This window comes from Felis catus, chromosome A3 (assembly GCF_018350175.1).
Source record: "Felis catus isolate Fca126 chromosome A3, F.catus_Fca126_mat1.0, whole genome shotgun sequence".
NCBI classification, from domain to species: Eukaryota; Metazoa; Chordata; class Mammalia; order Carnivora; family Felidae; genus Felis; species Felis catus.
The window spans coordinates 6,449,620-6,461,271 of NC_058370.1; the positions used below are offsets into that span (position 1 = coordinate 6,449,620).

The 11,652-nt window shown below is 45.7% G+C and overlaps 1 protein-coding gene across 3 annotated transcripts in view; it reads right to left on the minus strand.

Annotated features, from left to right (window-relative positions):
* The window catches only part of RTF2 (replication termination factor 2), a 41,421-nt gene extending 35,984 nt beyond the window's left edge, over positions 1 to 5,437 (minus strand). For all 3 annotated transcript variants that reach the window (XM_003983353.6, XM_045053469.1, XM_045053468.1), the window contains exons 1-3: positions 5,281 to 5,437; positions 1,412 to 1,506; positions 649 to 742 (exon numbers count right to left, since the gene is read on the minus strand). In XM_003983353.6, the coding sequence (XP_003983402.1) occupies positions 649 to 742; positions 1,412 to 1,506; positions 5,281 to 5,349 (258 nt within the window). In that variant the 5' untranslated portion in view covers positions 5,350 to 5,437. The remainder of the gene's footprint in view (positions 1 to 648; positions 743 to 1,411; positions 1,507 to 5,280) is intronic.
* Between the last annotated feature and the right edge of the window lie 6,215 nt (positions 5,438 to 11,652).

Genomic DNA, 11,652 nt, shown 5'->3' on the forward strand with positions numbered 1-11,652 from the left:
AACCTTTTTTTAATGTTTATTTATTTTTGAGACAGAGAGAGACAGAGCGCGAGTGGGGGAGGGGCAGAGAGAGAGGGAGACACATAATCTGAAATAGGCTCCAGGCTCTGAGCTGTCAGCACAGAGCCCAATGCGGGGCTCTAACCCATGAACCATGAAATCATGACCTGAGCTGAAGTCGGATGCTTAACCGGCTGAGCCACCCAGGTACCCCCTTGTTTTCCCATTTTTATGAAAGAACTTTAACTGCCAATCAGAATGTCTAAGTAGCAAGAAATACTACACTGATTTCATAGTGATCTACCTAGAAGTCTCTAGTTCTATAAGAATTATAGAATTGAATAAAAAATTCAAGTAGCCAAGCTTTAAATACAAAAATGATGTCTCCAAACATTCATTCATCACATTAACAATTTTCAAAGTTCTTTTGCACATATTACATCATAACAGATTTATAATTCAGGAAGGCCAGGTGTGGGAATTTCTGGCTTGAGCTTTAAGTGACCTACCCCAAATCACACTCTTATTAGATGGCTGGGTGGGACTGGAATTCCAAATCTCAGCCTTCAGTCTATAATGTGCACGAATTCTACAAAATAAATCCTAACCACTGACACCCTTGGAGCACTTCAGAATCACTTGTCTTACCTTGATGCTTTTAATGTGAGATGTTGCCTTCCCAAGAGCCTTTTCGGAAGATTTGTCCAAAAGGAATTCAATGACGGCATCTTTGTTATAAAGTCTGCAACAATAAGGGTCAGTCCAAACACTGTGGCAACAATCAACCGCCACACAAAGGAGGAAGAACTAAACTGAGCTCAATCCAAGTCATCTACACTGGATAACAGAAGTGGCTTGCGTCGCTAAATAAATTAAATCCTGTTTCAACTATCTCCACAGCATACAAAGAAAGAAAGTAGTTTAAACCAAGGGTTGCAACCTGGCAATCTGAGGACTGATTGGGATCTGAACAGTATGGAAATTTAATATAAAAGTACACAGTTTCAACTTTCCCTGGGGAAAAAAAAAAATCAGAGGTTCTGGAACCACTGGGCCCACTTTCTGGAACAGCAACAGCTGACTGGAAATGAGTAGCAGCTGCCCTTTCAGACAGGACACGGACTCTCCAGTTTTCTCCAGTCCCCACCATTCCCTACAGCTCCACATGGCTCCTTCATGTGTTTATGACGGAGCTCCTATTGGCCCCTGAATTTTCAGATCATGAATTAAATAAATCAAACTGAATAGGAAAATGCAGAAACATGGTCAGAGACAAGGAATGATAACCTAGGCTTCACACATTTGTTTGAGATGATTCACATTTCATGAATCAAGAACTGTACTTACACACTGAAATTCTTTTAAAAATTACTGAATAAAAACTCATCTCAATTAAGTAAAGGAACCATACCTGCCAAGTTCACAGGCAACTATGGGTCGCCTTAGTATTTCCTGACTTAAAGTACAATAGTTCCACTGGGCCACTAGTTCAGCATCTTTGTCAACCTAAGGGAAAAAAAAAAATCCTTTCAATTAACTTTCACCTCCGAAAGACATATGGTCCACAGTTCTACATATGAAGGCTAATTCAGTTTTACCACATGTGATGATTTTTGTCTTTGAAATCAAAGATAGCAACACACGAAGCTGGGACTTAAAAAGTGAAAGTAATCAACACCATGTCAAATAAGTTCCCTCTAAATGTGATACCTAAAACAAAACATTCACATCAAATAATTAAATTGCCTATGCAAGCTGCATATAAATATTAGCATTTGCATCTTTTTGAGTTATTTATTTTTTGTAGTAATCTCTACACTCAATGTGGGGCTCGAACTCACAACCCCAAGATCAAGAGTCACACACTCTTTCAACTGAGCCAGCCAGGCAGCCCTGGCTAGTATTAGCCCAAATACTAATTTGTATCTTAACAGTAAGTTAGAGAAGCCATACAGAAAACAATAAGCAGTACTGCTTACTTTCTATCAATGGGAAAGGCTCCAAAGCTTTAGCAGAATATAAGGACTCAGGACTCAGAAAACAGATTTGTTGTTTTTTAAAGTTCAGCACAAAGACTACAGAATTCTTTTAATATAGTTAAAAAAATTTTTTTAATGTTTACTTTTGAAAGAGAGAGAGAGAGAAAGAGCGAGAGAGGGGTAGGGGTAGAGAGAGAGGGAGAGACAGAATCCGAAGCAGGCCCCAGGCCCTGAGCTGTCAGCACAGAGCCCGATGCGGGGCTCGAACTCATAGACTGCGAGATCATGACCTGAGGTGAAGTTGGACACTTAACCAACTGAGCCACCCAGGTGCCCAAAGGCTACAGAATTCTTAATAAAAATCACCAATTTAACACTGTTCATTAGGGAGCATATCAAATCCTTACCCACATTATGAAAACCCAAACATAAGACCTTCCATTGCCCTCAAATGCTATTTCACCTACATAACATTCCACATCCCACTCTTTTCCCCTCCTAAAATGCCAAACCTGAAAAATATAATAGGATGGCATAAGTGGGACAAAATAGGAAAAGACAAAAATGAGGAAAAATTCCCTTCAATTGAATTTCTACGGTAACAACTGCTTACGTGTTTACTGTGTGCCAAGCGCTATGTTAAGCAGTTTCTGTGACTTAATCTTTTAGCCCTCATAAAAACCCTGTAGCTTAGTATTTTTACTTTGTTATTGAGGAATTGGGAGTACCAAGAGGTTAGGTTACATGTCCAAGGTCACTCAACAAGCAGATGAAGGAGCTAAGAACCCAAGCAGGCCGGCTCCAGAGACCAAGCTTCTAATCGCTACTTTCTATTGCCTATTATTTCAAACAGAACAAAATAAAAACAAAACCCGCATGATGGCAACTGTTATTCTATCTATACCCCAGGTCCAAGAGCCACCCCTTGACAGCTTAAACAGCTTTTATCAAAATTCACACTGTAGCTGAGCCCTGAGAAAACCTGCCACCAGTGAGGTCAATTTACTACATTGTCTGCAGATGCAAAAAAGCCATTCAAGTCCAGGATCTACTTTCTGGATCCCTTACCTTCTTTACCCATAGTCCTCAGCTGACTCAAAATATATCGGGAGAGGTGGGGGCAGGGAGAGAAGCCATAAACTAATCTTTACCCAGGAATCTAAAAACTGGTAACCCCCCAAAACTTCTGAAAACATTTTTTTCCAAGGTCTGTCTTCTTTTCAGGGCAAGGTCTTAAATTCCAGACCAAACACACCATATGAGTAATCAAAAATATTAAATTACTATATATCTGGGGCACCTGGGTGGCTCGGTCGGTTCGTAGGTTCAGGCCCCACATCGAGCTCTGTGCTGACAGCTCAGAGCCTGGAGCCTGCTTCGGATTCTGTGTCTCCCTCTCTCTCTGCCCTCCCCGCCCCCCAAAATAAATAAACATTAAAAAAAAAAATTTTTTTTTTTTACTATATATCTATCCGAAATGTAAGCTGGACTCTGTTCCCTGCTGTGTCCCCAGGGCCTAGAATGGTGCCCATGGCAAGCATTTAATAAAGTATTTGTTGAACAAATAAGAATAACACAAATCTATCCCGCCTGAGCGCTCCGGCTGTCTCCGATCACCCTTTCTTCTTTTCTATCCCCTCTGACACCCTGCCGAACTTTTCATTAAGGTGCTCCTCTTCAGCCCTGGCCATGAGTTAACAAAACCAGCTGCATGCTTTTCTGGCAAAGCTCTTATGAGTGGTGACTATCCAGCATGAGCCTATGCACATGTAGGTGTGATCAGAGGGCGCCTCCAACCTCTTGAGTGCTCATTCATTCTTGCACCCAACACTTGTTTACCAGGTGCTGACGGTGTGGCAGAGGTAAGACACACAAGGTCTCTGTTCACGTAAGAGAAGGACAGACAATAAACAAATAAAAACTGTGATTAAATACCATAGAGAAAAACAAAGCAGCAGAAGAGAATAGAGAGGGAATGTATTTCGCAACAGTGGACTGAAATGACATTTGAGGAAAGAACTGAACGAAGTAACAGAGATGAATGGTATCTCAGCGAACGATGTATCAGGTTGTGGACATTCTACTCCAGGCTGAAGAACAAAGGCCTGTGTCGCTGAAACAGAACCAAAGACCTGGAGGGGGGCAGAAGATGAGGGGTGAGAGAGACAAGGCGTCTGATCACACAAGACCTGGTGGGATTTTCTTCTGAATATGACAAAAAGCTGCTGGGCGCTTTTAAATACAGTGGTGATATATGAGATTTACCTTTCCAAAAGCTTTCTCCAGCTGCTGAATGGAGAATACATGGAGCACCCACGTGTGCCGGGCGCTAAACTGGGTGCTTTACGTGCCTTCTATTATTAAAAAGTAATTACTAACACTTCGGGGCGCCTTCTGTTATTAAAAAGCAATTACTAATGCTTCGGGGCGCCTGGCTTAGTCGGTAGAGCATGTGACTCTCGATCTTGATGTCATGGGTTGGTGCCCCATGACGGGCGTAAATTATTAAAAAATAAATAAATAAAGCATTAAAAAAAAAAGTAATCACTAATGCTACCTTTGAATTCCTGCATAAATGGTTGGAAATCCCGGCTTCATTAGCTATCAGTTGTGTGATCTTGGTCATGTTACGGACTCAATTTTCCCGTTAGTAGCATGGAAATTATATACAACGTTCTCAGTTACCTATGGGAATTAACAACTACCCGCTCATTCATTGGGTACTCACCATATTTACTGTGCCAGGAACTGTGCTAGTTGTAGAGGGGGAAAAGGCAAAGCCTCTGCCACAGGGAGCTTACCTTTCTCTGTGACGGACCTTAATCAACCACGAAGGCAGTGCACAGAGTGGTAAGATAGTTTTTTAGGAGCAGGGCCTGCTCTCGTGTGGATAAGGGAACCTTTGGGAAGAATTCCCGGAGAAAAGGAAGTTGGTGTGTACAAAACTCAATCAACAGCAGCCACCCGTATCCTTGTTACTAACGGCAGACAGGCTTTAAATCCTGGCCCTGGCACTTAACTAGCGGGGTAACTTTGTCCTCTCGGCCCTCAATTTCTAGTTCCGAAGAGCGAGGATAATGACAGTTAGAACTGTACGAGCTACCCCATATAAAGCGTACCCCCAGGTGAACGGCAAAAGCAAGCACTCAATAAAGGTCTGATATTAATACTGTCGGTAATTCTGAGTTCTCCAAATGAACACGGCAGCGTCAGGAGCCCCGCTGGTTCACACCACCCCCGCCTCCCCCTCGCTCCCTGGGGACCCCACACCCCCGGCCCCCACCGGGCCCACGTCGCTGACCTTCTCAACCTTCTTCGGCCCCTTCACCAGTTCGTGTCTCTTGGGGATGGTTCCTCCGTCGCAACCCATCGCAGACCGGGAGTCAGAATCCCCAGCAGCGACCACTTCCGGGAGTTCCCGGCGACCGCTGCAGTCACTTCCGGCGCGCCTGGATGACGCACTACGCCCGACGCGACGCAGTGGGGGCGGATCCGTTGCCAAGCCCCGGTTGCCATGGAGAGCGTCGCTAGGCGGTGGGCGAGGCCCCGCGGCCCGGCCTGCCGGAGCGCGCGCGAAGCCCTGCGCGCCGAGGGGCTGGCGGGGCGTCCCTCCCTCCTTCCGGTGGGCGCTGATTTTCTGCCGCCCTGTGGCGGTCGCTCGCCGCGGTTCGGGAGCGGGGGTGACTCAGGAGCACCCCCGGTTCTCGGGCCCCGTCCCACCCCAGCACGTCTGACTGTGGGTCTGGCACATCCCCGGAATGGGAGCGCCTGGAGGGAAAGGGGTACATTTTATTAATGCAATTAATGATGCATGTGAATGACATCTGTTGTGTCAGAGAACCATCACGTGTGCAAGGGAGAACTTGTAACTGAGCACCACCGTGACTTTAACACTCTCAACAAATCCCGTGAAGTGGTGTTCTAGTAGGTTCTGGGGGAGTAAGATTCTCTAGGCCTGCAACTTTTCATACTGCCGTGTGGACCGTCTATAGATGAAATGTTGCAGAGTTGGTCCAGGAATGTATCTGATCCACAGCCCCCTTTATTTATTTATTTATTTATTTATTTATTTATTTATTTATTTATTTATTTAAAAGCAGGTGTAGTGAACAGAGGCAGCTTTATCAAGGCTACACTGATGTTTACTTGCCTTTTCCAAGAGATAGGTTGTATTAGGTCCATAATGAGAGGCCAAATCCCTTGCAAAACCCCGGCTAAAATCCATGACTGTCTGCTTTCAGGCTCTTGACTCTCTTTCTAGTTTTTCCTTTAATTATGGTAAATATTAGGGGAAAGTCTCACCACAGCGAGTAAGGTGGACCTATACGATTGGATGTTACCTTGCTGACCACAGTGAGACATAAACAAACAACCCTGAAAATATTCCCCAGCTGGGAACAGAAAACATGTGGATATGAAAACTTCAAGGACTGTAACATTGGATTCTCTGTGACTGCAATTGATGGGAATTTAAAGAAAATAAACCTTTTAATCCGTTGGTCTCTCATTGCCTTATGATTTATTTTTATGCCAGTCACAGGGATTGTAAACTGTGAGCGTGGGGACTTTGTTTTAGTCCCCATCGTAGCCTCGGTGCCTGGAAGAACCTTTGGCTCGCTCAGTATGTATTTCCACAATAAGCCCAAAGGAAGTACAGACACGTTCAGCGAGGGTGATAAGTCCAGTTTGGGCAGGCCCTAAAACTGCTACGTACTAGGGGAATCCATTTACAAGTACAGAAATAGAGGCCTGGAAAGATCAAAGGACTCGCCCAAGGTCCCACAGCTGGTAGGAGGGAGAGCTGGGACTGGGTTCCAAGATTACTTTTCTCCCCCAAAGGACGGAAAATCAGGGACGGCATAGCATAAACCCAAAGATCTTTAGACAGACTCTCAAACCAGTGCTCTTTTCTGGCAACAGAGTCTGCCCCTCCCCTAGTTCATTTGGAGAAGTGAAAATAGAAATACCTGCTCTGCATTTAACCATGGCGGTGGACCGGGAGATTGGGAGGCACGGTTTCCTCTGTCTTTGTAACTTAGGAGGCAGGGGGTACAACGCCTTCCATTTTCCGAATGACAGACCTGAGACTGAGCTGTGCAAGGTGTCTTGGCTCAGGGGCACACGGCAGGTGAGTAACAGGAGTTCACGATGAGAGGCCTTCTCAAGTCAGGCCCACGGAACTACAAATGCCATGTTCCTTAACCTCTCCCCCAAAGCTACCGTGACACCCAGCAAAGCAGTGACCACTGGGTGGGCCGTTGAAACTCAGGCAGCTGGATTCTTTTTTCTCTTCCTCCTTGGTTTCCTCATTTAGAGTATTGGCTATTAGGCTACGCTGTGCTACCGAAAATACACAGCTTAAGCTTTTATATAGTTAATATCAGCGGTAGCAACTCATTTGTGTTGAGAGCTGGCTAAGTATCAGGTACCTCACTCGGTGTTTCACGTGCTTTGTGCCATTTTGCTTGAGCCGCGTTAGACACGCTGGAGTCATCAGCTGCTGTTACCTTCCACTGCCTTTGCTGAACGAACTGACACAGGATATTCCCTTGTGGGGATCTTTGACGACAGCTTTGCCCCAGCCAGGCTGTGGATGTGAAAGGCGGGAGATGGATGAAACCAACAGAAAGAAAACCATGAGCCCCTAGCAAAACCAGTATTTCTTAATCCCAAAAGGGTGTTTGGACCCACTGGAGAATTTGAGAAAAAAGTTTGGACTTACTCCCCGTGGAAAAATATCCGGTTGTACATAGAAAATATTGCTGCAGGTCATACGAATATGTATCTCATTCATCAGCCCCTGAGGCCCCGGCCAAGAACAAGTAGTTTAAATGTTCCTACTGCCTGTTGCAATTGTTTCCAAATGTTTTAGTCTTCTGAACCGCTGAGGGTTTGATTTCCTGTGAGCTCTCCCCCTGCGCTGTAGTTTGAAATTCTGTCTGGGGGCACCTGGGTGGCTTAGTCTGAAAGTCTGACTCTTGATTTCGGCTCTGGTCGTGATCCCAGGGGTGTGGGAGCGAGCCCCACGTCGGGTTTTGTGCTGAGCATGGAACCTGCTTAAGATTCTCTCCCTCTCTCTCCCTCTCTCTCTCTCAATACAAAAAATACAAATACAAATAAATAAAATTCTGTCTGGACAAGGCTGACAGGCAAAGTGACTCATTTTGAGAGTTGGCATGAAAAACCAACAAATATGTGTTACGGTTCTTTAAGACTTCTACAGCCACATCATTCAAGGTTACACTTAAGAGGATGTCCGAAGGAGGGTTAAAGTAAAATAAAGTGGGAAATGGAAGTAATTACTGAGATAATTCAGGACAAAAAAAATTTACTCTTAATTTGCAGTCTTAGAGAAATATTAAACATATTCCAGGAATATGCAGGCCTTATGTCTACCCATCCCGGCTCATGTCTCCCCCTTCCCCCCAGCACCCCCACCTCTCTTGGCCCCAGTCACACTGGCCCCTTCTCTCCTCTGAGGGCTCCAGGTATGTTTCTACCTCTGGGCACTTGCCTTGCTGTCCCCTCTCCAAGAACACTCTTTTCCCCTGTGTGCCAGGCTGGCTCCCTTGTATGACTCAGTGTCTGCTCTAGGACCCCTCCTCCGAGCTTCTCCCCTGACCACTACGCCCACCTCGATTTAATTTCATCATGGCACCTACCACCCCTGGCATCACATTATAAATTTAAATTTTGACATCTTGTGTGCCGTGGATTTTTTTTTGCATTGATTATGATTGTTTAAATATTGCATCAAAATAAAATGTATCTTGGTTGCTAGGTTTTCGGGTGCCCCTTTACATTTTGCGTTCAAGGAGAATGCCTCACTCACCTCACCTCTTCTCGCCCTGGTTTCCTGCCCACCCCCCCTTTCAGCTGGAAGGAAGGCTGCACGATGCAGAACCTTTGTTTTGCCCCCTGCAACACCTCTGGTGCTCAGCAGAGGCCTGATAAAGGGGAGATACTCCGTAAATATTTGTCCCATGAACGAATGAAAGGAAAAAGGCATTGGCAAATCAGCCTACCCTAAACGGGAGACTTTTGCACAGGGGAAGCTTTGGGAGAGCTGGATGCATATTGGGGGAGAATATAAAATTTTTAAAAGCTATTTTGTGTGTATATATAAAAAAGATAGTTGCCCCCAAACCAGAAACACAGCTCCCCAGTGCTTGTCACACTGGCAGATCTCTTAACTGGGTTCCTCCTCACTTCCATCCTCCTGATGAAATTTAACTTAATTGAGGTCAAGTTGCTATCACCACGGGCACCACCACACCAGCCACTATTTCCTCTTCCTACCTTGAAAGGAAGCAGTACAGAGTTCTGGGCATTAAAGAAAACTATTTAGCAAAACGTTGCTGAAGGTAAAAAAAAAAAAAAAAAAAAAAAAAAAAAAAAACCACACACACACACACACAACAACAACTGATACTATTCTACTTTTAAATGTTTTTTCAGAAGTAATTGTCCTATTGAATTAGTGGAAACTCATCCCATAACTGCTCTCTTTCAAAAAAAAAAAAAAAAGGAAGGAAACACATTTAGCTAACAGCAGCAGTTTTCAATTGTTTTAAAGCCAATGGTTTTGTACTTTGTCAACAAAGTTGAACTTGGTTTGAACTCATCTCAAATATATATATACACACACACAAATATGTACAAAAATATAGAGAGAGACAAATATGTCTCTAGATATATTTAAATTTAAATATTTATTTATTTATTTATTTATTTATTTATTTATTTATTTATTATTTGAGAGAGAGACACAGAGAGAGAGTGAATCCCAAGCAGACTCCATGCTCAGCTCTGAGCCCAACGTGGGGCTCGAGCCCATGACCCTGGGATCATGACCTGAGCTGAAATCAAGAGTCAGATGCTCAACCGACTGAGCCCCCCGGGCGCCCCAACCACATATGTTTCTCTACCTGTCTGCCTACCTACGTCTGTAGTGTTCCGAAAGCAATGGAGATCTGTTGATTACCTGTTAGAGCCTCTCACTTATGAAGGACCGAATGAGTTAAAATGTCTAAAGCGTTAGAACAGGGTCTGGAAGGTAGTAATCACTTATTCAATATGTACTGCTGTCATTACTATTGTGAGAAAATAATCTTGCCCGCTGGCGTGAACACCCATGGGTGCCTCCCCGCAGCCACCCCTCCTTCTTGCGACAACATTCCTGACTTGGGTCGGGGCCCCCGTTGGGACGCAGCTCTCCAGGGACTCTCGCATTTCTGTATGTCCTCTGGGCAGAGGCGCTGACGGCATTTTGTTCTGGATTACCTCTTCTAGGTTGTTTTCAGCAAACACCCTTGGAAGAGAGAGGTGATGTCTCCCTCCAGAGCAGAAAGAGAGCTCTGTGTGCTGCCCAGTAAAGGTCATGTTTCCCTCTGAGGCAAAACTTGGCCAGGTCTGCGCAGAGGCCATTCTAAAAGACCGGGGTCGCCTACGCTCAGGGTTCTTTGGCTTTGACACAAGCCCCCAGTGCGCACAGCATCACCTGTGCCCTCCTTTGCTTTGCCCTGGGACTTGGGGTCAGGTGGAAAGAAGGAAAGGTGAAGCACAAGCCGCTTGCGGTGCTGTGAGGAAACTCCTTCGTCTCTGTGACATAGGCCGCCTGAACAGTGTCCTTAGAAGGCTGGCTCATGAGGTCGGCCTTTGGTTGCTTATAAAAGCTGGCATTTGGGGAGGGTTCCCAGCATCCCCAGGGTTGATAAGAACGGGTCAGTCTGCCTAAACTGTTCATACAACGAGTGTCACTCGTGCTGGCTACGTGCTCTCCTTCTGGGAGCCTGGAGGTCGGGAAAAGGCTGCCGGCCATAGGAACCCCGGGCGTGAGGCTCTCGCGAGCTTCCCTGGCTGGGAACATCGCACGTGTGCTGTCACAACTTGTTGCTGGGGGAGTTGGAAGTGTCCCGTGTGACCACGGGGACAGGACTGTTGGCCACTTGAGCCTGGTGTCCTTTGTGCCTCACTCTCTGAGTCTTTCCCTTTGCTGGCCCCTTTCACTGCAATGAATCACAGCCACGACCGCGAACATAATGCTGTCTTGGGATTCCTCCTAGCAAATCATTGGACCTAGGGGTGATCTTGGGGACCCCAGACATACCCTCTGATGCCAGCGTCTGTGTCTTCTCTCAGCATCCATGACACTGGCAGGCTCACTTGTTGATTTAAAGCAGGGGGATCTCAGACACGTGATAGTTGTTGGGAGGGCCATTCTTCTCCCTCTCTCCAGACACATGGGACTGTGTGTGTGTGTGTGTGTGTGTGTGTGCATGTGGGTGAATCCCGTCTAGGTCAACCTGGGTGTTACATGCCCTGCTTGTCGTGGGCTTTCAGGGGCAGGCACTTGCTCTAAGCCAGCCCAAGCAGAATCAAACCATTTTCTTCTCCTTTGGCTACAAACCAAGGATATAACCTGGAGCAGCCACCTTGCAATCATGAGTGTTAACGCAGAGCAAGTGGGACTGAGAAACTGGGCACCCGCACCAGCCGGCCTCAACGCCAGGCTGCCCCTGGGCTATTTTAAGATACTTGAGTCAATGAATTTCCTCTCTTGCTTAAGAAAGATTGGATATGGTTTTTGATTGCTTCCAACAGAAGGAGTTCTAACTGATACTGATCACGGCTGTTCAAAGAACGGGGCCTCCCTGTTCTGGCGGAGAGAACC